Here is a 25,911-nt window from a genome sequence, read left to right as displayed (position 1 = left end):
ATAGTTGAACTCCGCAACAGTAGGCGGTAGTCTTGAGTCTGGTTAATCTTCTGGTGTCCGGAAGTGGTCGGTAAAGAAAAGGTTAAAGAGCACCAGGGATACCTCGGCTATTGACAATTGTTTGTGATTCTGCAGGGATGGAAGTGACAAGAAAAAGTAAGTGTCTCACTTTTGCGAAAGCACAGAAGCCATGCATGGCGGCACAAGCTGCAACTGCCACACGCTGGATGTGTAACTAAAGCTGTAACGTTAGTGATCAAATGTTATCTAGAATATTTTTTATGTGCGAACCAGCCTAGCCTGACAGCACGCGCTAGCTCGATGCCGAGTTCGTCAAAGACGTCGACATTGCACCCTCTGTGAACGCTTGTGTTTGTGTCCCTGCAGATTTTAAAGACAGCTTAAGCACCGTATACAGTGCTATTGACGAAGCCGACTTTCTTGCCATAGACGGGGAATTTTCAGGTAACCTCGACCGGCGTGTTCGCTTGAGAATCCTAAGAATGTGTTGAAGCGGCCATGATTATTTGAACGTTATCTTTAAACGTGCCAGCTATCTTCTATTTGCACCAGTCTTGGTTTTTAACCCGACCCTGTACACATACCGACAAGCATTTGTATCTACGAACAAACATTGTCGTTATTGCAGGAATAAGCGATGGTCCCTCGGTCAGTGCACTCACTAATGGTTTGGACACGCCAGAGGAGCGTTACGAAAAGCTAAAAAAGGTAAAAAGCTCAAATATAAGCCTGTATTCCCGCATCACCCTTCCGATTACTCTAGTGTCTCTTCTAACCCAGCAACATTTTAGCTCATTTGTTGTCTGCTGAGTAGAAAAAAAAAACATCTTCCCAAATGACTTTAGGATTTTCCTTACTGTACATTTTTCTTCTGGTCTCCAGCATTCCATGGACTTTCTCCTTTTCCAGTTCGGTATCTGCACTTTCAGATATGATCAGTCCGAATCAAAGTGAGTGTGCGTTCTTTAAAGTCTGAATATGCACATTCTGACAGCCATGTTTCTCACTTCTCCTTTCTCATTTTTTGTTTTTGCAGGTATCTTACAAAGTCTTTTAATTTTTATATATTTCCAAAGCCATTTAGTAGGAATTCTCCAGACAAAAAGTTTATTTGCCAGGTAAGACTCTTGATTTATTCCCCCCCCCCCCCCCCAAAAAAGGCAGGCATTGTTGCTTACAGGACCATATATAGCTTGGCATATTTGGTTCATATTTTGCTTTGTTATGTTCCAGAGTTCCAGCATAGACTTCCTTGCCAGTCAGGGATTTGATTTCAACAAAGTCTTTCGTAATGGTGAGTGGTGCAGGTGAACTCCATGTTTCTTGTAGTCTTGTCACTGTCTGATTAGCCTACCCTCTCATGTCTGTCTTTTCTATGTTGAGCTCTAAATAAGGTTTGTTGGTTTTTGTTAAGTGAACTCACTGGACATTAGACATGGTTTTTAAAGAAAAAAAAAATCTTTTTAAAACCAAGCAGTACCATCAGACAGATGACTAACATAGCAAATCGCACCCTATACAACACTTAAGTTGACAACCTCTACGCGCTCAGTGCACTGAGATCTCACTGGTTAGTAAATGACCAGCTGCTCCGTCACACAAAATGACCTCCAATTCCATGGTTGTCATAGGGATCCCCTACCTGAACCAGGAAGAGGAAGTTCAGCTGCGAGAGCAGTACGAGGAGAGGCGGAATCAGTCTAACGGGGCAGGCACCCAATCCTTCATCTCGCCTTCCAAGGGACCCATGAACGTTCCGGAGGAACACAAGGACTTTATCAACAGGGTGATGTAAGTATGATGGCCGGTCGAAGAATCCCGGATGTTAAAGCCTGTAAGCTATAGTTGGTTATAGAAATGCCAGAGAACATGTCAACACTCTGAAAGGGCTTTTAGTCACATACTGAAACGCACACTTTCTTTTTCTTTTTTTGCTGTCTTGTGTTGCCAGCCAAACATTGATTTGCTTGTTTCCTTAGCTCTGAGGGGAAGTGATTAGAGGTTGAACATTTCAACACTCTGAAAGGGCTTTCAGTCACCCTTTTTTTTTTTTTTTTTTTAATTCTACATTATATATAAATGGCCCAGACATGTAATGCAATCCAAACAAAGGCTAAAACCGAGGGCCGAAGTGTGTAAAGTGCCCAGTAGGGGGCCACACTTTACTGTACCTTCAGAGAGGCAGCATCATTAGAAGTCTGAAAGCATTTTTTGTATCTACTTGCTGCACTGTGCAGTGTCCATACATATCTATATATATATATATATATAGCAAAACATACATGCAAACAATATATATTACTATGTGTGCATTAAAAGTTTGCTTCTGGTGTGTGTCTGTAGAGAGAAAGTCGAGGGTCTTCTGAACAACTCGGAGAAAACGGTTGACTTGGATCCGTGTACCGGGTAAGAATCACTGAGGAAAATTTGCACGCAGAAATAGTTGTCCTTCAAGACCGTCATGCCAGTCGAAATGTACAACATAAGTCATATGAAATACTGTCAGTCCAATGGTGTGCTAAAAATGGAAAGCACTTGTGTGCAGACTCGGAAAGGTCTGGTTTTGTGTGGCGCCTTGTGTGCCAGTCTGTGGAAGGCTGAGTGAGGGATGGTGGTATGCTGTGACTGGACACATTTATGTTGCAATGGCTAACTTACTTTGTTGTACAGAAACTTGTTGTTTTATTGTTTTGTTTTTTCATGTCCTTAGCTTCCAGAGGAAACTAATCTACCAGACCCTGAACTGGAGGTGTGTATTCATAAATCTGCTCTGCAGAAGTGTGTGACTAGGGTTAGGGACTAGGTCAAGGACCCATTTTCCTCATGGTTCCATAGTACAGTCCCATAATCCCACTGCTCTTGCCCCGTCTCCTCAGGTTTCCCAAAGGCCTCCATGTTGAAACAGTGGAAACTGAAAAGGTAAAGCGACTAGTGAACGACTGTATAGATGATGAGTAATGGTTTTATTTCATTTTAAGTCTCGTCAATTTTATATTTTCAGTTTGTCTTTCACCTTCATTCTGTTTACTCCCCCTTTTATTTACTTATTTATTAGAAGGAGCGTTTTATACAGATCAGTAAGGTTGATGAAGACGAGCGAAGACGGAGGGAACAACAGAAACAGGAGAGAGAGCAGGTGAGTTTGGTGTGTGTGTGTGTGTGTGTGTGTGTACGGAAGATTGCTGTTTCAGTTGGGGGTGAATGCGCTCATGTTGCAAGATGTCCCGTCTCTGTGATCAGTCGCAAAGGTTTCCCTTAATGATGTCTTGGAGATTTTGTTTCCACTAACCCTTTTCAATGATTTTAATTCTAATGATCAGAAACGGGAGGCGAGACTCCTTCCTGAAAATAAAATCTGTCCTAAAAGGAACCATAACTTTGTTCCTCCTCCTCTTTGGCTGTCTGCTGCCTTGTTTGCTCTAGTTCCTCATTTTTGTCTTCAGTAAATAAAAACATGAGACTGTTATTTGTTTGTAGCTTAACATACAACTGTATGTGCTGTTTAAGATGGCTTAACTTAACACCAAGGCCATGAGTGCACCCGTTCAGATTAAATGTATATTCTAGCTGTACTCTAAGCCGCTTTGGGTAAAATGTGAATGTGTTTATTCACAGGAGGAACTGAATGATGCAGTGGGCTTCTCCAGGGTCGTGCACGCCATCTCCAAATCTGTAAGTAAATGGAAGACATTTGTTGGGCAAACGAATTTGCCTTTGACAATCACATTTTAGTCTCAGACTCGACCTAGTAGGCTTATGGGAATTGGAAGGCTTCTCTTGACATTCTTTTTTTTTTTTTTTTTTTTTTTTTTCCCATCAACCCAGGGAAAGCTTGTGGTTGGCCACAACATGCTTCTGGATGTCATGCACACAATCCACCAGTTCTACTGTCCTCTACCTGAGGTTAGTTTGTGTGTGTGTGTGTGTGGCCATGGTTGAGTCACTGTATATCAGTTAAATACTTAAACCTAACCTTTGTGGGTGACAAAGAAACTTGTTTTTGCTGTGCTGTGTACTAGGCAGGGTTGCGGGGGGGGGGTGGTGGTGTGTGACTTGATGCATATTAAGTAATGGCTGTCTTACAGCGAAACGTCTAGATATCTTAAATCCCTTTGCTCTGGTCTGTACTGGCTTTGTCTGCAGCACTGCCCATTTAGAACTACTGTCTCTTAGGTCTTTTAAGAAACACATCTTTATGTGAATTATTTACTCCTAGGACCTTATCGATTTCAAAGACGTGACCATGTGTGTCTTCCCCAGGTATGTCAGTGTGGATGTATTTATGGTGGTGGTGGGTTAAATGTTTGGCTTCTACTGAACTTGTTCTGTAGGTAGTACAGTTCTAATAGCCTACACGCAGTTCTTTACTTCTACATTTGCTCGTGTTCTTTCAGGCTTTTGGACACAAAGCTTATGGCGTCCACTCAGCCTTTCAAGGTAAGTCATAGCTCTCTTTCCCGGCAATTCCGTTTTCATATAGTGTCTGTGCTTTAGGGTGGTGTGTTGTTTTAGGTAGTGATGTTTGGAGGGAAGATGGATAGCTATTTGGTCTTTAAGGCATTGAAAGGTGGGGATTCTTGGCTGGTAATGCCTTTTTAAAGTGACTTGCAGATCCACCTTGGGATAGTGTCAGCTCTGTGCACTCTGTACAGTCAGTGTCCTCCATTTTGGGGTGTTGGGTAGTACTTTGATAGAAAATTAGTAATTGATAGATCAGTGGCCTACAAGAAATGAGTTGTATAAATGTGTGTCTTTTTGCAGGAGCTGATCACAAACACATCGTTGGCTGAGCTGGAGAAACGGCTGAAGGATGGTCCGTTCAAGCCTCCGAGAGTCGGTGCGTTTCCACAGTTCCTGCTGCTAGGGCTCTCTCCAGACTGCTACTAGGGCTCTCTCCAGACTGCTGCTAGGGCTCTCTCCAGACTGCTGCAAGGGCTCTGTCCAGACTGCTACTAGGGCTCTCCAGACTGCTACTAGGGCTCTCTCCAGACTGCTGCTGCTGCTAGGGCTCTCCAGACTGCTGCTGCTACTAGTGCTCTCTCCAGACTGCTATTAGGGCCCTTTCCAGACTGCTGCTAGGGCTCTCTCCAGACTGCTGCTGCTGCTAGGGCTCTCTCCAGACTGCTGCTGCTGCTAGGGCTCTCTCCAGACTGCTGCTGCTGCTAGTGCTCTCTCCAGACTGCTACTAGGGCTCTCTCCAGACTGCTACTAGGGCTCTCTCCAGACTGCTACTAGGGCTCTCTCCAGACTGCTACTAGGGCTCTCTCCAGACTGCTACTAGGGCTCTCTCCAGACTGCTACTAGGGCTCTCTCCAGACTGCTACTAGGGCTCTCCAGACTGCTACTAGGGCTCTCTCCAGACTGCTGCTAGGGCTCTCTCCAGACTGCTGCTAGGGCTCTCTCCAGACTGCTGCTAGGGCTCTTTCCAGACTGCTGCTAGGGCTCTTTCCTGATTGCTGCTGCTACTAGGGCTCTTTCCTGATTGCTGCTGCTACTAGGGCTCTTTCCAGTCATGGACTGTGTAGTACTCATTTGCGCTCCAAATGTTCCAATACCTTTTTTCTGCTCTAGAATGTTGTGAGGGGTTCCAAAGCTACGACACGGCGACAGAGATGCTGCATGAAGCCGGCTACGACGCCTATATCACCGGCCTCTGTTTCATATCCATGGCCAACTACCTGGGTAAGGAGAGTGTGTGTGTGTGGGCAAGAGTGGTGCATGTTATACTGGCAATGCTGCCAAGAACGAAATTTATTTATTTATTTATTTATTTATTTATAAATAAATATTTGTTTATTTATTATTCATCTGTATTATGTACCTTCAATCAGAGCATTGCTGCAAAATAGCCCTGTGCTCAGTCAATTCTCCCTAAATAAATAATGATATGCTATTCATGGTCTTAACCTCTAAATACATTGTTGATAAATGGTCTCTGAGCAATGACTAAAGTGACTGTTGGTGATACCTTTTTCTTTTCATGGACTCAATTTCAGGGTCATTCCTTACTCCACCCAAATCTCACATTTCAGCCAAATCCAAACTCGTCGAACCGTTTTACAACAAGTAAGCTCTTCCTCTTGGGCTCTTTAGTCCTACTCTGTTTACCCCTTTTAATGGTAACACATTGTTGCCTCAAACGCAACCCTCATTGGATTTCATCGTACTGCCTGTGTGATTGTGACAGATTTGAAACGTTTTTTTTTTATGGTCGTGTTCTCAGGCTTTTCCTCATGCGAATCATCGACATCCCCTACCTCAACATCAGTGGACCAGACTGTGAGTTGCTGATTTTACTGTGTGTGTGTCCTTGATGGATGTAGTCATTGTATTTATACACACACACACACTTACTTATGCATTTATTTATGTAAATAATATACAGTACCAGTCAAAAGTGTTTTACTTTTATTATTTTCTACATTGTAGATTTATACTGAAGACATTTAAACTACGAAAGAACACGTATGGAATGTTGTACTAAACAAAAAAAGTTTTATCTACCATGTAGAAAATGATTAAATCAAAGAAAAAAATCTTCTCAAAAAATGAGAAGGTGTGTCCAAACTTTATATTATACAGTACCAGTCAAAAGTTTAGAGACCTTCTCTTTTATTTTATATATATATATACACATGCACACGCACACACTCACTGACACATCTGACCTCTCCCAGTGCAACCCAAGCGGGATCACGTTCTCTACGTTACGTTCCCCAAAGAGTGGAAAACCAGCGACCTGTACCAGCTCTTCAGTGCCTTTGGTAGATATCCCAACACTCCTTATTTTGTATATGTTAAATATTACCAGGTTTTTAATATTCAATTGATTTTATAAATATAAAATGTAGTGCTTTTGATGGGTGTAATTTATATAATCCATTTGTAGTGGTTTTAGTAGTTTTTAATTTCAGCTGTTGGTTGCTGGCACTTTTTTTCCCTCTATGCCGTGCGGGATTGCAAACAGTCAGTCTGACTGCGTTTATGTTTGCAGGAAACATTGTGGTGTCGTGGATCGACGACACGTCGGCATTCGTCTCTTTGAGTCAGACCGACCAGGTGCAGATTGGTAGGTAGCCTTTGTCACTCGCTTGTTTACCTTTTTTTTTTTTTGACCCTTTATCCATCCCTCCCTCTGCGTAGTTTCATCTTTAGATCCTTTCTCTGTCACTATCACAATAACCATCCTTCATATCTTGCCTGTCTGCACCTTAGAAAGCAGCAGTGAAGGATTTTGGGCTAACGACCTAAACATGCTAACTGGTGATTTTGGGCTAACGACCTAAACATGCTAACTGGTGATTTTTGGTGATGTCCTGCTGTGAAAGTGTTTCTGATATTTTCTGGCCCGGAACACAGAACTACATCGTGTGTGTGTGTGTGTGTGTGTGTGTGTGTGTGTGTGTGTGTGTGTGTGTGTGTGTGTGTGTCTTCACATGACCATATTCCATCAATATGAATTTGAAGGTGGTGGTGATTAACATACTTGCAGCAAATTGTTGCGTAGTGTTGCTTTAACAGACAACCTGGCTGTTTGTTTGTGTGTAGCCATGAACACCAGTGAGTTTGCGGAGAGCTACCGTATACAGACGTATGCGGAGTACGTGAGGGCCAAACAGCGCGACCAGAACCCGAGCCGCCGCAGCCGTGTGGAGGGCGGCTGGAGCGAGACGCCATACTGCACCGCTGCTGCCATGACGACGGCGGCGGCTTACAACTACACACACAGGTGCGTGTCGATTTTTGTCTCCGTCGGTCTTGTCTCTTGCTCTGTTTTTGAAATTCTGTTCTAAGTTGTTTGCTCCAGTTATCGCCCTCTCTACTCCTTGTTGTCTTTGACTTGTCTCGTTTGCGAATGAGGACATTTTACCTTGTCAATATCTCTCGCTCTCTCTTCCTCCCTCTGTCTGTTCTCTCATTCTCTTCTCTCTCTCTCTCTCTCTCTCTCTCTCTCTCTCTCTCTCTCTCTCTCTCTCTCTCTCTCTCTCTCGTTCTCTTCTCTCTCTCTGCGCTCTCTCTGTTCTCTGCTCTTTCTCTCGTTCTCTGCTCTCTCTGTAGGTCTCTAACAGGGAAGCGCAGCATCAGTCCCATCCAGGAGGAGCAGGGCTCAGAGGGGGGGGATGAGGTCAGCAGCAGCAGCGCCGGGAGTGGCTGGACCCACTACAGCAACATGGACAAGGGCTTCAAGAAGATCAAGATGGACGGTAGGCATACCCCCCCCCCCCCCCCCTCTGTCTTTTTTCTTCTGACTTAATTTAGATGGGAATGTGCAGTGCCGTCCATCTTTGTAAGCCTGTATTTAGATAGGGTAGAGAGACACCGTCCTGTCTTACCTAAATACAGGCTTTAAAAGATGGACGCTACCATGCGCCGCATGCAAAAGATGGTGTCCACGTAACCCTGAATAAAAGTGTTATCTGTTATAGGTTTTTAAAGTCTTTGTATTTGTTTGACAGGGGGAGGAACGTTTGAAAGTGGGATTGCACAAACGTACGCTGATGTTGTGGAGTCCAAGACCACAGACAGTTGGTTTAAACAGTATGTCTCTTTCAGCTTCACTTTTAAAGATGCCGTCTGATTTCATACGGAGATGCGCTTGTCAGTCATGAAATACCAGCCTGTGATTGGCTGCTCTTTTCAACAGACCAGCTGTAGGCAGACCCAGCATGAGCCCAATTCAGGAGGAGGTGGGACCTGAGGGTGCCAATGCAGATGATTGGCCACAGCCGTCAGCCAATCCGGGTAAGAAGAACGGTAAACAAAAGAAGAGGAAATCTGAGGGTGAGCGCTCTCATGCTGTCTCTCTCTCGCACGCGCTCTCACTCTCGTGCTGTCTCTCGCTCACTCTCGTGCTGTTGCTCACTCTCGTGCTGTTGCTCACTCTCGCACGCGCTCTCACTCTCGTGCTGTCTCTCGCTCACTCTCGTGCTGTCTCTCGCTCACTCTCGTGCTGGCTCACTCTCGTGCTGTCTCTCGCTCACTCTCGCACGCGCTCTCACTCTCGTGCTGTCTCTCTCTCTCTCTCGTGCTGTCTCTCTCTCTCTTTCTGTGACTTAACATAATGTTTGTCCAAAATTGTGAATTCTGAATGCCCATTATCCCTTACAAATGTAGTAATTAGATATATATTTTTTTCTCTCTCTCTCCCCCTCTCTAGAACCCATGTCATCTGGTCTCTTTGATGTCCCACAGGTCTGGTAGCAGGATGGGTTTTTTTTTTTTTTTCTTTCTTTCGCGACGTCACTTAATTTAAGAAACGAACAAAAAAATACCATTTAAGGAAATAGAGTGAAATATAACAAAAGCCATAAAACCTCTTTTGGCACAGCAACTATGTTGGAGAATATTTTGAGTTGTTTGTCGCTGGCTTGTCAATCACAAATCCATATGTTTGTCCTTGCACCCCATCCGCTCTTTCTCTAGAGTGTTGGCGCTTCAAGATCCCCCCCCCTCGTATAGTCTTTTTTTTTTTTCTCAACTTTTTACCATTATCCATTTCAAATGGTACAAGCACTTGATCTGCAATCTCAAAAAAGGTGCTTTGGGCTTGTCGTCAGCAGATGACTCTTCGAATGCTCTAATTGGAGTAATCCTTAATGGTAGAACTTTAAATCTTTTCTTTAGTTTTAAGTGGTCGCTTTCGATGTATGCCTGTGAGGTTCTCTGCAGCACTTAAAGTGTATCCTACGAAGCACATGCTTGCTCTCACGTGACCATGCATTGTGTGTGCAGAAGGCCACAAGGAAAGGTTAACCAGTTGGGGCACCGCCAACGTGGAAGTAAGATGTGCTTTGGTGGTCTGGGTCGAGCCTATTCTAGTTGGAGTGAGATGAGGGAGAAAGAAAGGGTTTCGTGAAAAATCAGCCAACGCTTTGACATGGACCCCCCCATCATTTAAATTCTACTTTTCTCTCCTTATTAAAATCCATTTTCTTTTTAAAACAAACATAAAAACAACTTTCTGCGTAATTCAGGATGTAAGCCAGTCTGTGAGGTGTGCGTGTGTGTGGATCACGTTTGTGAGCATTTGTGAGACGGTGTAAAACACAAGTTTAAAAAAAAGGCACCTTGAGTCACAACGATTTTTGGTTTGTTTTAACTGGATGTTTTTTGTTTTTCTTTCTCGTGTGTGTGAGTGAGTGCATGTTCAAACAGTGGAACTTGATCGATCCTAAACCTAGTTATTGTATCGTCAGGGGTCTGTGAAGTTTTAAATGCAGTTCAATATTTTTTTTTTGTCATGATCCTTTTTTTTTTTTTTTTTAAGAATGAGAAAGTATACTTCACTTACAGGTCAACTTCCTTTTTAAAAAGTAGAACTCATTAATGTCATTTAAAAATAGTTCGTATTTATTGACCAGTTAAGGATAAGAAAGAGATAGACATGGATATTTTTGTATGTGAATGTTAATGTTTTTTTGGACTTCCTATTATAATGCCACTCCCTGCAAAGCACTTGCAAAAAAAGAAAAATGTCAAAGGAATGTTTAAAAAAAAAAAAAAGTCAACATGGAATATGTATACATGTTTGTGATGTTTATTTTCTTCATTATTATTATCTTTTGTATGATCAGCAAATGTCAAACATCCTCTTGTTGGGGGGAAAATATTAAAGAATGTTTCTTACTAAGCCAAGTGTTTGGACATTTCCCTCTTTCAGTGCAGAACAACTTTCTCCATTTTTGTCAACACACAAGTGTGTAGTGTTTAGAGCCAAGCTCAACAGTACTGTAGGAGGACCCTTGGTATACTTAAATCACATGTAAAACATTGGTAAACACTGCTAATTCAAAACACTTTTTGCAGTCTTGGCTTTTTTTTTTTTTTTTTTTTTCCTACTTCAGGAACCTTAAATACAACAAATGCTGAGATGAAACCTGTGAGATTTATCTAGGTTTTTATTTATATTTTGGTCGATTTCTTTTAAATGTAGTTTGTGATCTAGGATGACTGCTATATGAATATACCAGAACAAAAACACATGGTGCACAGCAAGAGTATGGTCAAATTGACCACTGTATATAGGCAAGCAAGTCATTTTAGTATCCTGTTTAATTTCTTTTTAAGGATCGATGGACACACCTCTTACTAGTTGCCGGCTATTCGTGATGTAGTTTTGTGATCATGACTGAAATGAAGAGTAAAACGCTTTTACAGCTTGTCAGTCACAGGTAAAGCCAAAATGTCAGCAAGCTAGCTATCTAGCTTTTATTGTTATTTAAATATTACTTATTTATAGTAAGTGCTGTCTGTGGTGTTTCCAAAGCAAGGCTGTTGCAAGTCACATGACTTTCCATTCAAATCTCCTTAAAAAGAGTGTATTTAGAATGTTTTGATTAAAAATGTTAAAACAATATTGCTCTTTCCTAAAAAAGACAGGTCATACTTTAATTCAACTCATAAGCCATGAGCACATGACACACACGATTACGTAGTAATCATGTAGCTCTAGAACCACAGTTTCTTTTTTCAGACATGCTATACGGAAACACTGCATTCACAAAAAAAAGGAACACAAAATTGGACACTCGTAATCAGGATCTCGTACTTACAAGAAAATCTCATACCTTCGTGTCCAGTTTGTTATATATACTCTTTTGTGAATGCAATGCACTACAGTACTAACCAGCCCTATGAACAACGATGAAGACTCGTTGCCTTTTCCAACTGGTGATGTCAAAGTAGGCACGGGTGATTTGAATCAAGTATCTTTGGTTTTAGCTCAGTCAAGTCATCATGGAGGTGCGTGTCCTTTCTCAGTCAAGTCATCATGGAGGTGCGTGTCCTTTCTCAGTCAAGTCATCATGTGTCCTTTCTCAGTCAAGTCATCATGTGTCCTTTCTCAGTCAAGTCATCATGTGTCCTTTCTCAGTCAAGTCATCATGTGTCCTTTCTCAGTCAAGTCATCATGTGTCCTTTCTCAGTCAAGTCGTCATGTGTCCTTTCTCAGTCAAGTCATCATGTGTCCTTTCTCAGTCAAGTCATCATGTGTCCTTTCTCAGTCAAGTCATCATGTGTCCTTTCTCAGTCAAGTCATCATGTGTCCTTTCTCAGTCATCATGGAGGTGCGTGTCCTTTCTCAGTCAAGTCATCATGGAGGTGCGTGTCCTTTCTCCCATCAGTGTTTTGTATGTTCCTCTGGGTCCCCTTCAGTCTAAAGGTGAGGCAGTTGACCTCTGTTTGACCTCTAGGAAGCACAGGCCAAGTTGAGACACGCCATGGAAACTGGGTAAAAACAATTTTCACAGTAAAAAAAAAAAAAAAGGTTTAGAAATCATAACTCCATAATTAGCAGTAATGTGTAGTAAATTATTTACCTTGATCTGATATTAAATGCAGATTCGGCTTTGAGTATCCAATTGCACTATGAAGCCAGTTTAATTGAGATATTACACAGACTACACTCCATTCAGAATATTGTTGATTAATTTAAGTGTCTGATAACTAGCAAGCTCTTTATCTAAACACACGAGGCTGAGGTCAGTATGTTGAGGCTTGGGGTCAAGCGTCAAGGCTCTTGGCTCTGATTATCTAATGACCAGATAATTGGTTGCCTCATGATTAAGGCCTCAAAACTCAACCACTTACAGTGTGTGTGTGTATGTGAATGAAAGTAAGGTGTAACAAATATCAAACTGTACATAACATTATAACCCATGAAGTGAGTGTGTGTGTGTGTGTACGTACGCATCTGTGAAGTAGGATTAAAACAAAACATAAATACTTTATTCTATATCCAATGTGTTCTCAGTAGATCACTCAAGTAATGTGTGTGGTGTGTATGTACTACCGTAACATGTGTGTGGTGTGTGTGTGTTTACTACCGTAATGTGTGTGGTGGGTGTTTACTACTGTAATGTGTGTGGTGTGTGTGTGTGTACTACCTCTCCTTTCCAGGTAAGATGACGATGCTGAGTGTGTTGTCAGGTAAGGAGTCGAGTATCTTCCCCACCTTTGAGTCCAACTTCCTCATCACACCGGCCGTCTTCATGTCCACCTCTGCTTCCAGCTCCTACACACGACACGCAGGGGCATTTAAAAAAAAAAAAGCTTACATTTTTAAGATTAGATTCAACTTAATCGTCCGGTACAAAGCCAATGAAATGTAGTTAGCATCTAACCAGAGATGCAAAGGAACAGTATAATATGTATATGTGTGTGTGTAATATATACAATGAAAAAATGTGTTACGGTATTAGGGTATACAAAAAAGACCTTTCAAAAGGTCTAAGAAAGAAAAGATAGAACTTGAAAGAATGAAAAAACTGTTCGTGAACACACAGCTCTTGTACAAGCCCTTGTTTAAGCCCTTGTGTAAGCCCTTGCGTACCTCATCTACATCTTCCTCTCCAACCTCCTGTCTGTCTCTCCTGTCCTCCGTCACGCCGTTCTCTCCGTTGCTATGTGGAGTCTCGGGTGCGTCTGGCACCCAGGTGCACAGGTGTGGTGGGGTGAGTGCCCGACACACCTTAACCTGTCCGAGAGAAGGCTCTGCTGACGGGTCTAGGGTGACCTCCACAGCTTCTGTGCTGTGATATTCTGTGCGCACACAAACACACACACACACACACACACACACACACACACACGGTTAAATCATCTTAACTCATTCAAGAGTAACAACTATTTTACATTTTTAGTTATGTACATGCGATGCAGGTGTAGCAGGTGCTTTTTGTTGTACATTTTTACTCAACATGTGTTGTGTTTACATTGTGTTATTTTGTGTGTATTGTGTTATAGTTCACTTTAGGCTAACTTATATGTATGGACTGTACATTGGGTGTGCATTCTATCTCTTATGTGCAATATTGCGCATTGTTATTGTCAGTTGTCATTTTTAACATCAATGTTATTTTTGTCTCTCTACCTATCTAGCTCATCTGTGTTGTGTGTGTGTGTGTGTGAAATTAAGGAATAGGTGAATAGATAGTCACACCACAGTTGCCTGTTGTTGTAGCGGAACCTCTGCCACTGCGCACTCACTGACAAACGCATGCTTCCTCTTCTTCTGCTGCGGCAGGAGGCGGACTCCCTCGGTGGGGCCAAACTGGTCCATGGTCATCTGGAGGTCGTCCGTGGTGACGCCGGTGGCGTAGATCACGCGCTCGTTAAGGGCGTCCTCAAACAGGTCATACAGGTACTCCTCCGTGTCCAGAGTTAACTCTCCCACCGGTCTCTGCACCTGAGGCCAAAGAGGGTTCATTTTATTTAAAGGAGTTGTCCACAGTTCTGGTCGAAAGATTGTTGATATTTAAACTCAACAGCCAATCAAATACACCCCTCCCTGTGTTTATGTGTGTAGCTGACCTTCACAGGACATCCAAGTAGCTCACAGCCATTAAGTCTCTCCACTGCCAGAACCGCACCTTCTAACAGCTCATACTCTACTACAGCATGGACCTGTGGAGGGAGGGAGGGAGGGAGAGAAAAAATAAATAAATGTGTGTGTGTGTGTGTGTGTGTGTGTGTGTGTGTGTGTGTGTGTGTGTGTGTGTGTGTGTGTGTGTGTGTGTGTGTGTGTGTGATGGGGTAGACAGCTCATACTCTACAGACGGATAAACAAAGCATGAAGTGTTGTAGGGGGGGTTATCTTAATGGCTTGTTCACTGTATTTGTTTAAGGGGTATGTGTGTGTGTGTGTGTGTGTGTGTGTGTGTGTGTGTACCCGGTGTGTGGAGCTCAGCAGTCTCACTGATCGGAGGGCCCCACAGCTGCTGCAAAGCCTCTTCACGTCCCTCTCAGTGCACTCTGGAGACAGAGGACCCACGTACACCACACACATCTCCCTCAGACCACCCATGAGCTGCAGGGACATCACCATCATCATCATCATCATCATCACCATCATCATCATCACACACACACATCTCCCTCAGACCACCCATGAGCTGCAGGGACATCACCATCATCATCATCATCATCATCATCATCACCACACACATCTCCCTCAGACCACCCATGAGCTGCAGGGACATCACCATCATCATCATCATCATCACCACCATCATCATCATCATCACACACATCTCCCTCAGACCACTCATGAGCTGCAGGGACTTGACCATCATCATCATCATCATCATCATCACACACATCTCCCTCAGACCACCCATGAGCTGCAGGGACATCACCACCATCATCATCATCACCACCATCATCACACACATCACCATCATCACCACCATCATCATCATCACACACATCTCCCTCAGACCACTCATGAGCTGCAGGGACATCATCATCATCATCATCATCATCATCATTACCGTCAGGCACATGACACTTACACAAGCACACGCACACACACACGCACACACACACGCACACACTGTCTCACCTTGCGCAGGTTGCGGTGTGTGTAGGAAGGATGTGTGTGTGTGAGCAGCTGGGCGTAGGAGCTGAGCTGCAGCAGGCAGAGGGAGTGAGACTGCACCTGCCTTCTCAGAGCCTCCAGCACCTGCAGGGACACAGAGACACACGTCCCAACTAGACATCACACACGTGGAGACACACGTCCCAATGATCTATACAGGTGTGTAGAGACCATAAAATGTCCCTCCGGATTAATAAAGTATCCATCTATCTATCTAAAGCACAGACACATGTCACAACATCCTATGTATAGAGACCATACAACTTGGAGACAGACTATGACACATAATTGGTAGTATTCCAGTCACTTTATAAGTTTCAACAATTTATAAATGTTATGTCAACCAATTTTATGTCAACATGTGGCCACCATTCTCTGGTCCCAATTGTACATCCTCGTCTTGAAGCCTAGCACGTGGGTCTCACCTTCCTGTCAGAACTACAGCTCTGCCTGCGCCAAAGCTCATTGGATGAATGGCTGTCAATCCCCGCCAGTCGGCCCAGCTGCAGTGCCGGTTGGCCCATTTTTAAGAGGGCGGGACCAAACGTCAGGCGGGAGATGGGAGGACCGGAGGACATTAGGGAGGCCAGAGGGGAGGTCAGAGTTGGGCTCGTGTGGGAGGAACCATTTACGGGGGAGTCTGGGAGTCTGGGGGGCCCGCCCCATAACTCCTGGAGATGTAGGTCAACAACCTATGAAGAGTTTAATGGGGAAGGACAAAAGGCCAAGAGGGAAAAGGAGAGAGAGAGAGAGAGAAAGAAAGAAAGAAAGAAAGAAAGAAAGAAAGAAAGAAAGAAAGAAAGAAAGAAATAAATAAAGAGAGAAAGAGAGAGAGAGAGAGAGAGAGAGAGAAAGAAAGAGAGAAAGAAAGAAATAAATAAAGAGAGAAAGAAAGAGAGAAAGAGAGAAACAATGAGAGGCAGGGTATTGTTACAACAGTGAGTCTCTGCTTTGATTGATGTAGTATTTTTTTTTAAGGTGTTTGATATTGTAGCTTTATAATAAGTACAATTGCAATACCAATATGTCCTATTAATTTAATACTGCCATATCAGTACTGCAGTTCACATCTTGGGTCATTTTTAAAGGGTATAAGGTGTATATAGTACATGTTCTAACTTTACCTGTCTGGGTCCTTTGTTAATTATATATTATAGTTCAAATCTTGGGTAATGTAGTTTTTCTAATAGGTGTTGTGTTTTGTGCTTCATGATGGCACTGCAGTTTATATGCTGTTGTAATGTAATGTAGTTTTTTCAAGTGTGTGGTTTAACCTGTTGGGGTCCTTTGCTGATGAAATACCGTGCCAGCTCCAGAGCAGCGAGGGCGTCCTCTGAGGGGTCGTGACCTTTCCTCTCCTCACTCTGGATCTCCTTCCTAAACATACGAGAGCAGGGGCACCAGATGAGAGACGATAAATAGGCAAGCAGTCACACACACACACACACACACAAATATGGCTGAGAAAAAAAGATTTGCAGCATTTGAGGCTTTGTGTTTATGCAGATGTGATCTGATCTGATATGAGTGTGTGTGTGTGTGTGTGTGTGTGTGTGTGTGTGTGTGTGTGTGTGTGTGTGTGTGTGTTTCTAAAAAAGCAGCCTGGATTCATACTTTTCTCCTCCCTGTAAACAAGTTTGATATGAATCACTCAGAACTTGACATCAGATCAACCATCTTGTCTCTATGGTCCCATAGAACCACCCTGTCTCTATGGTCCCATTAAACCACCCTGTCCCTATGGGTCTGGTTTAGTACTGAAGGAAACTCACTTCAAGATCACCTCCGCCAAAACCTTCAGTTTAAATCTTCCGCCATACTCTCTCTTGTACAGAAGAGATGTGTCAATTACATTCGGGTGAATCATCTGAAAGAAGAAGAAAGTTCATCACGTTCAGGTCAGACCACCACAATACATTTCCGAGTGACACTTAGAGTACAAGTAGGCTATATCTTTTTTTGACCGTGTCTCATCCCTGGGAATCAAACCCATTACTGGTGTGTGTTGCCTAACACCTTGTCCTACACACTGAGCTATAAGACAAATATATCATGTCTTCAGACCATTTATACAAATTAAAAAAAAACTCTAATAACCCAGTTTACGCCCAAAACATACAAGATCACTGTTTCAGTATGGAATTAAAATAAACAAATAGGATCTTGGACAATCAAAAAAATAACAAAAAGAAGTCAGTCAAGATGAGTTTCCAGGGTCCATCGTGGCTAATGTAAGCTCCAAGATCCTCACCTGCAGGGCTCTGAGGTCACAATCGAGGGAGTGGCCAACCAGAATGGCGTCCTGGGGCAACAGCTGTATGAGTTTTGACTGGACGTCTGAGAGTTGCGTGGTGACCCGCGCCAGCATGTCTTTAGTGATCCCAGAGAACCTGGACCAGAAGGGAGAAGATGTCTGTGACAAAGCCCTCCATGAAAGAGTGGCATAAGGGGCGGTTGTAAAAAGGCACAGACAGCATGGCGTTGTGCCCTTCCATTAGGTAGAAATGAAGCCATACACAATTGTATTGTTTTGGCGCTATATAAATTGAATTGAATTGAATAGAACTGAAAAATAGGTGCTATCATGTGTTCAAACTGGAGCCAGATTCAACATGCTGTTCTGGAGCCAGAGCAACAGTTAGGTCTCCACACAGCCTACCCTCAAATGTGTTTAAATGTGCTTTTTTTTTTTTTTTACAGTCACTGGGTTTTGCGTACCTGGTGAGGTAGTTAAGAATTGGATTTTGCGGCTTGACAAGTTCATCTAGCACGCACTGCCCTGAGCTGTCCACCAGGGACACCCGCGTCACCTCCTGTCCCATCTTCGTCAAACACTGCCACATCAAACAAAACAGCACATGAATCTCAATGATATATAAACACACACACACACACACACACACACACACACACACACACACACACACACACACGGCACTGATAAGACTGTGAAAGTGACCTGACTTTCAGTTAAAAAAAATTCAGTGTGATTCTGACTGCTTATATGTATGTATTCATCTGAAATACGATTGACTTATTTTCTGGGCATTTTCCAGGTTGAAGCTAACAGCAATTACACCATTTGTGAAGTCCTCAACACTAGGTATTGAGGCGGTGTTCAGTAATGGCAGTACTTTACAAGTTCTCAACACTAGGTATTGAGGCGGTGTTCAGTAAGTACAGTTCTCTCAGTTGGAAAAGGAAACCCTACCTACCATCTCACAGTCTAGCCCATAGAGTGGGCTATTGTCAGTCACGTGATCATCTTTCCCTGTGCAAACAAATGCTTTACAGTCTGGGGCACCTGCAAAACATCATAGGTTGCAGTTACAGACATATTTATAAACACTGGTACTTAACGCATGCTTGAATTAGTTTATTTTCTTTTTTTTCCAAAACAATATTTAGGCCTTACATGAAAAGTTATCCTTTAAATATGTTTTTGTTCTTTGAACAAACAGTTCCATCCACTTACCTTTAAGAGGAAACTTGTTCTTCGACATTTCCTCTGCTGTAAGCACGTATGCGGAGAGCCTGCGAGTTTTCAAACCAAACTTCCTGATCACCGGATGCCATCGTAGATCTTCCATGAAAATACAATATCCGAAAGCAATGAAAAATGACAAATTATTCTGGTGCATCCTCACTATCTAACACTATCTATCAGTCATGGCCACATTTTAAGGCTGGAAAACAAAGTATTTGACCAACAGGTTGAAAAAGTTCAAAGTTGAAAATAAAGTTTGTTCTCTGCTCTACAGATGCTGCTGGACACATTCCTAGACATTTAAATGTACATGCTCAACCATTTCCTTCCATTTTTCTTTTCTTTTCTTAGATCCACACAACATACCGCTTTTGGGATTTTCTGAAGTCACGGTGTCGGCATAGGACAACGCAGAGTTGAGAATAGAAGAGGACACATCACCAGCACAGGGAAGCAGAGTGCATCTCTACGGGAAAAAAATATAAATGTGAGTAATTAAGTAATTTGACGTATATAATCAAATAATGAATTTCATAATTAAGTATTAACATGTTAAAACCAATGACAGGAGATCATAGAGCAGCATGTCATGAATAATAGCTGATGGTTCCTCTCATGTCGTAATCTTGATAGAACCGTATATTGATGTTTTCCTGTTCTAATGGTTTGTTTAGATAGTTATTCTTGTGTGAGCATAGAAATGCTCATATGGGGGACTGATGGAACTGAATATTGTTTTTTTTCCTGCTGTAACAGACAATAACTGAATCAAAGCACACATCCATACCCCTGGATGTGTACTCTGTCTTTGTCCCACTGAGACCTGAACCCCCTTCCCCCTCCTGCTATCAACACCCCCCCCCCCCCCCCCCCCCTCCCCTCCCTCGTCCTTCACACTTTGTCCTCTGGACCCCCACCCCACCCCACCCCACTGTCTCCCCTTACTACGTCTTCAGGTCCGTTCTTCAAGTTTGGCATGCTCATTAGATTCTATCAATCTCAAAACCATTCAGCATTGGAAAATAAACTAAATGCTCTGGGCAAACTCTTGCTGTATGTGTGTGTGTTGGATATAATGTTGACAAACTTCAAACGGATGAACACAACAGTGAACAGTGAACAGTGAACAACACATTATAAGGTGATAGGTAGTGTTTTTACATTCCACTTGATGGTCTGCATTTCAATGGATGTGTTACTAAGTGTTGCATGTTTTTTAAAACGTCTCTGCTGCGGAAGCCATGTTACCTGAGAATAATACAAAAATGAGCCACACAACACCGCCCAAGACAATGACTAAATATACACTTATAGGATGCACAAAGAGCGTGAAAAGAACAAGCCATCTTACTGTCGTGTACCTCCTCCGGAGGTTTTTGAACTGTGGATAATATCGGTAGAAGTGGACTTGAGTCACATCGTCCAGTATGGTGACAGTCACTCCAGAAAGCTTACGCTGGTGATGAAGGCGACACCAACTGTGAGAAAAGAAGAACGAATGTCATATGGCATTCAGCTACAGGAAGCCTGTCTAAATAAGACATTACTTAGACAAGTCATTTAAAGACACAACACAGTTGATTTAAATTCGGGAAGCCTAACCTTGGCTGAGTGACTGTTTTCCCCAAGGCCGCATACTGAAGCAGTTCAGACAGGTCTGAGAGAGAAATGGCTTCATGGAGATGTTCAAAACAGCGCGTAAAACGTGGTGGGCCCTATTTGGACAGCAGATCATGTTAATGTAAGAGTTTCATGCATACAATCTCAAAAAGCAATTCGTAACCAACTTGTACCTTGGTTCTCAGAGCCTGTGTGGGTGGCGATGGTAATCCATTGGATCTCTTGTTATTGGAGTCTTCAGAGGCTGGTGAAAGATCTCTCTTTCTCTTACCGTTGGACACTTTAGCCATGCCTTAGTGAGCGAGAGAGCGTAAAGGACTTGCCAGTGGTGCCAGGATCTTGTCAGCACATCAGCAAATCAAAAGTAAAGTTGTCGCAGAAGATCCCTGAGTTGGTTTCATCCTAAATAGCAAAAATCAAACGAAAATAACATCCGAAATAATTCCGCGAATTTATATCCTTAACCAAATTGCCACTGACATCACTATGGCGAGTTTAGGTTAGTAAACGAGATCAACTTAAGTGTTAATGTTACTTTTAGAAATGGGATTCATGCGCTCGTCTAAATGTAACCACCACAGTATGAAAGGAAATGTATATTAATTGACGTGAGATGAAGAGTAAAATAATACCTTATTCATATCCAATAGATTACCACTGGTGTAAACATGTGGGGTACTGTACGTGCCCGGTGCCCCATCGCACTTTCTACGTTGATTGGTTAGCGTCACAAGACCGCGCCGCATCGAGTAGATCTATATTTCTGTGCCGATTAGTTCACCTTAAAGACCAGGGTAATCAACGCAGAATGACGGATATGACGCTTGTGCGCTGCTGTATTTGAAAATTCACCGCGAAGCATTGTTGTTTCAATGCACGTCCTTTAAGACCCCTCCAGGATATTACGGAAACATATAAAACTGTTACATGGTGAATAAACGTTAAACCTCAGTTTAAAAAAAACGTTCAACTGCCTTCAACCTTAGGCAACATTTATCGACCTGAGGGATGTCGACAAAGAAACTGGCCAGGTGGGTTCACTTGTTTTGCAACTTAACTAGCGATAACAACACATCAACTAGCAATCAGTTTAACGGTTTTATGTAAACGCGAAAGTTATCTATCTTAACGTGTTAGGCTACCCGTGTTTTGATTAATCTAATACCCTTTCTCTCAGGGAACTTGGGATAATAAGACGCCGGAGTCAGACTAAAGAACCTGGCCAAACAAGACGACCAGGTAGAAGTAAGTTGTCTGCTAATGGTATAACGTTAGCCACATGCCACAGCATGGTATTGTTAAAAGTTGGATCTGCTGGCATCCAATCAATGAGCTATTTCAACGTTTGTCTTTACAGAACAGTATTTTTCCCACCTAATAGTAATCGACTTTGAGTCCACCTGCTGGAAAGAGAAGAAAAACTACGGACAAGAAATAAGTAGGTCTTTATCAAGACATATTAAATAACTTACCTGTCTTTTCCCTTGATAAGAAAATGTATTACAACGTGTTGTCTGTGCTAGTCGAATTCCCAGCGGTTTTACTAAACACCTCCACCGGAGCGGTAGAGTCTGAATTCCACACGTATGTGCAGCCACAGGAACACCCTATCCTCTCCGAGTTTTGCACGGAGCTCACAGGAATCTCCCAGGTAATTTGCTGCTGGTTCTTTAACTATGTAATGGATTTTACGCATTTAACATAGTCACCTAATACACACACTAACTTAAGTGCAGAAATGATTTGCTACTGCATTTCCTAATTTCTCCGGTCTCTCTCCTGTGCTCCGTAGACGCAGGTGGAAGCTGGAGTGCCTCTGTCTATCTGCCTGTCCCGCTTCACACGATGGCTCCACTCGCTGCAGCAGGAGAGAGGGCTGGTGTTTGTGAAGGAAGACAAAACACCCCTCCTTCCTGGTGGTCCCTGTGCCTTCGTCACCTGGTCAGGTAATTACTACACAGCTGAAGACACGACTAGTGCTTGGCTTCTTTTGCTCGCTTATGAATTTCCCAACTTAAGTCCTATGAAACCTAGACTTATTTCTAATGGCAGTTTGCTTTCAGTGTTTATTTTTTCTTAATTGCCTATTTGCTAGTATTTTACCTCTTCTTCTACCTTGTGAGTCGCTTGGTTTTGGTCACATCTGCCAAATGACTGAATGAAAATATTCTCTCACACAATCACCTCTGCTATAATATAAGTTTGGATCGTGGATTTGAAGAGATCTGTTTGATGTTGTCGCTCCTGTCTACGTAGACTGGGACCTGGGAGTGTGTCTCCTGTATGAGTGCAAACGGAAGCAGATCCACAAACCGCCGGCACTGAACAGCTGGATCGACTTGCGGGCCACCTACAAGGTACATGCCAGCCGAATGATCATTCCCACATTCTGTCAGTATGCCTTAGGGTTGGGGGGGGAGAGGAGGAGGAGGGGACATGCAATTGAAGGGCCCTTTGGGAAAACCCTGATCTCTGCGTTGCCATGTCAATTATTGCCTATGAGTATTCTCCTATGAATTACACGTTAACTGTATCTCAGTTACACGTGTAGCGACGTTTAGAGGTTTGGTTAATCGTAGTTGTTTTGCCCTCTGCAGTTGTTTTACAACAGAAAACCTAAGGGACTGAATGGAGCGTTGCAAGATCTGGGCATAGAGTTCTCCGGACGAGAGCATTCGGGTATGTATGCAAACAAATGTAATTTCCTAATAGCTTGCCTAAAGTTCATGCCAACTGTAGTTAATACTATGTAATAAGCTTCTGGTACTATTTCGATTGCTATTAGTTCATGTCAGCAGTGTTTTATAATGTAATATTTCAGTTGAAGTTGGGCCTCCATTTTGTGTTTGCGTTTGTTTTGAAGGTTTGGATGACGCTCGCAATACTGCCCGGCTGGCCTGGAGAATGATGACCGACGGCTGCTTCATGAAGATCACTAAGTCTCTGGATCGGGTGAGTGGGTTTCTCGCCGGTCTGCCGTCCTCCCCCCAATGACCCTTGAAGGTGAACGGACATCCTGTGATTGATTGATTGTTTTATCTTTTTCTATACTTTTTTTTTCCTCCCCTAATCCAAATTTGTTTCTGCTTTTATTACACACAGGTGCCGCTGAAGGCCAAGCCCTTGTTTCCAAACGGTCCCGTCAAAAGTGATTCCAGCAACCAGCGTGAGCACGGTAAGACCAAGACGCAAGACGGAGCCAACAAGCGACGCTCCGAGAGCACACACCCACAATGCACTGCCAAGGCATTCCCAGGTTCCACGTCTGACACGACTCCTAATAATGTGAACATCAACAAAAACACAGAGGCCTGCCAATATCAGAGCCTGGTGACTCCAAAGACGGTTCTTAATGGCTTATCCTCGTGCCTGTACGGGGGTGGTTTGATCGGGTCGATGAGGAGACAACCCAGCCTCCTCTCTGGATCTAGTCCTTCGCCTCAGGCCATGGGCCTGGTTCTGGTGTCCACCACCGTGAGCTCGCACACGGACCTGCTGCCCAAACAGCTCAACTTTGACCTCGAGACCTCGGAGGTGGACTGGACCGACGGTGTGATACTGACCGAAACTGATGAGCTGGGTTCCTACGATGACGTGATGCTGGAGGAGGTGGAGGAAGGGCAGAGCGACGGCAATGGGTGTGGTCCAGGGGTCACGGCCAATAGCAGTGCTCGCTGGGAGGGGCCTGGGAAGATTGTGTCGCCGTTTGTTTCTTCGTCTTGCCTCTCTCTTGCTCCTGCAGACTCAAAAAAACTGACAAAACAGACCTCTGCCAACAGGATACCTGCTGTTAAAAATCCCCCGCAGGCAACAAACGGTGATGCCTGCTTCAAAAAGCCTAGACCGGTCTCTATTGGTGACGATTACAGATCACTTTTACGCCCCTTCGTTCATAAAACTACAACTCCCAGTGGCTCTGCCACACACAGCTCTATTCTTAAGCCTGTAATTCCCAGCTGTTCTGCTATAAATTATTCCCTTTGTAAAACTACAACTCCCAGCAGTTTTGCCACAAACCATTCTCGTCAGAAAACTACAACTCCCAGCAGTTCTGCAACAAACAGCATCCTTCTTTATACTGCAGCTCCTAGCAGCTTTGCCATAAACCATTCTCGTCAGAAAACTACAACTCCCTGCAGTTCTACAACAAATAGCATCTTTCTTCATACTGCAGTTCCTAGCAGCTTGGCCTCAAACCACTCACTTCGTAATACTGCAACTATCTGCAGTTCTACCACATATAACTCCCTTCATAAAAATGCAACTTCCAGCAGCTCTGTATTGCCAAGTCCACTTTATCAGAGCAAAACCTCCTGTGGCCGCACTGCACAGCGTGGCCCTTTTAAAACTACAACTCCCAGCAGCTCTTTCACCATTTACCGTGATGTTGAATCGCAGCCCTCTATCTCCACCAGCACACGGACGTCCATTGGAGGCTCGTTCCCTGTCCCACCTTCAGTCCTGTCCTCCCGTGTGAACCAGTCACATCTCGCCTCGTCGAGGGCCGCATGTAAGGTGACGTCGCCGCTGTGCGGCTGCGGCAGACGGGCGAAACGGCTCACCGTTGGCAACGGAGGTCCGAATCAAGGACGCGCTTTCTTCTGCTGTCCCGTGCGCAGGTCAGGGCCGGGCCTCATGCACAAGAAGGGCTGCGAGTTCTTCAAGTGGGAGTCTTCGGTCCTGGCGTCCGTGACCCCTAGTGTGTTCAAAAAGACCACAACTACGGTACGCCCCTCCTCGGTTAAGACGCTTCGCTGACCAACGCGCCCCGTATCCAAGCAGTTTAACAACACCGCCTGATTAGTCCACTAGATCAGGACGACGGTTGTTTGAGCAGTACAGTTGTGCGTTCATACATGGACAAACCAAGGGCCGTGATCAGTTTTATCCAGGTGATTTTTGTAAAGACAAACAAGCCACTAATAAGAACTGCATGAACTCCAGAATGCAAATACTACAAATGTAAATATGATTTTGAATATGATATTTTTATTTAAAATGAGTATTGAATGTCTGATCATTTGTAAATTATCTTAAATTATGTTAATATAAGCTATTAGTGACCTTTCACAAGGCAACATTTTTAAGTTTTTAAACGCATGTCGTGATTTGATCTTTTTGGACACCTATTGGCCTCTGAATTCTCTCTGTTTGCTTTTCTTGTCTTGCTGCTATTTGTGGTTATGATACACATCATGTTTAATATCTGTCATAATTAATTTATCTTTTTGAATGATAGCTGGGATGCATTTTGACTTTTTAAAAAAAATGATGAACTACAATGTGTTTTTAATAATAACTTAAATGGTACAAGATACAATAAACTTCTCTCTAAGATCTATACTCTGTTCTGGTTCATTCAATTATTAGTCTATTATTCACTCTCCAAACTCAGGCAGGCCGCTAT

At 43.3% G+C, this 25,911-nt stretch overlaps 3 protein-coding genes across 7 annotated transcripts; 2 read left to right on the top strand and 1 right to left on the bottom strand.

Moving 5' to 3' along the window:
• parn (poly(A)-specific ribonuclease (deadenylation nuclease)) lies at positions 1-10,651 on the top strand. Of its 2 annotated transcripts, none has more exons than XM_031562116.2 (26): positions 1-156; positions 388-465; positions 650-729; positions 904-971; positions 1,058-1,139; positions 1,255-1,315; positions 1,653-1,812; positions 2,365-2,427; positions 2,732-2,770; positions 2,898-2,940; positions 3,077-3,157; positions 3,637-3,693; positions 3,847-3,924; positions 4,238-4,281; positions 4,416-4,458; positions 4,783-4,858; positions 5,593-5,703; positions 6,018-6,087; positions 6,245-6,300; positions 6,699-6,785; positions 7,016-7,090; positions 7,570-7,750; positions 8,080-8,225; positions 8,478-8,559; positions 8,666-8,763; positions 9,179-10,651. In XM_031562116.2, exons 1-26 carry the CDS (start codon positions 138-140, stop codon positions 9,220-9,222), a joined length of 2,022 nt encoding a protein of 673 aa, XP_031417976.1. In that variant the 5' UTR covers positions 1-137; the 3' UTR covers positions 9,223-10,651. The 2 variants fall into 2 exon arrangements, with proteins under 2 accessions (XP_031417976.1, XP_031417975.1); XM_031562115.2 differs by having other exon boundaries at positions 8,666-8,802.
• rexo5 (RNA exonuclease 5) lies at positions 10,537-21,222 on the bottom strand. Of its 4 annotated transcripts, XM_031562113.1 has the most exons (20): positions 21,137-21,222; positions 20,678-20,906; positions 20,487-20,599; positions 20,236-20,362; positions 19,251-19,350; positions 18,873-18,980; positions 18,613-18,701; positions 18,116-18,231; positions 17,649-17,787; positions 17,170-17,264; positions 16,672-16,774; positions 15,823-16,089; positions 15,362-15,481; positions 14,690-14,827; positions 14,332-14,424; positions 14,008-14,206; positions 13,352-13,560; positions 12,974-13,033; positions 12,117-12,246; positions 10,537-11,827 (listed from the first exon to the last, which is right to left on the bottom strand). In XM_031562113.1, exons 2-20 carry the CDS (start codon positions 20,792-20,794, stop codon positions 11,790-11,792), a joined length of 2,361 nt encoding a protein of 786 aa, XP_031417973.1. In that variant the 5' UTR covers positions 20,795-20,906; positions 21,137-21,222; the 3' UTR covers positions 10,537-11,789. The 4 variants fall into 4 exon arrangements, with proteins under 4 accessions (XP_031417973.1, XP_012677941.2, XP_031417971.1 ...); XM_012822487.3 differs by having other exon boundaries at positions 10,537-12,246; positions 12,906-13,033; XM_031562111.1 differs by having other exon boundaries at positions 10,537-12,246.
• A 76-nt stretch (positions 21,223-21,298) lies between these two features.
• Positions 21,299-25,262, top strand: eri2 (ERI1 exoribonuclease family member 2). The gene is made up of 9 exons (XM_031561938.2): positions 21,299-21,535; positions 21,682-21,749; positions 21,862-21,942; positions 22,028-22,155; positions 22,297-22,450; positions 22,761-22,861; positions 23,102-23,183; positions 23,368-23,456; positions 23,607-25,262. Exons 1-9 carry the CDS (start codon positions 21,513-21,515, stop codon positions 25,260-25,262), a joined length of 2,382 nt encoding a protein of 793 aa, XP_031417798.1. The 5' UTR covers positions 21,299-21,512.
• The last annotated feature ends 649 nt before the right edge of the window (positions 25,263-25,911 follow it).

The sequence above is a fragment of the Clupea harengus genome, chromosome 24 (assembly GCF_900700415.2).
Source record: "Clupea harengus chromosome 24, Ch_v2.0.2, whole genome shotgun sequence".
In the NCBI taxonomy this organism is placed as follows: Eukaryota; Metazoa; Chordata; class Actinopteri; order Clupeiformes; family Clupeidae; genus Clupea; species Clupea harengus.
The sequence above is the reverse complement of the archived record's forward strand: the minus strand, read 5'-3'. Positions and strand labels throughout refer to the sequence as shown.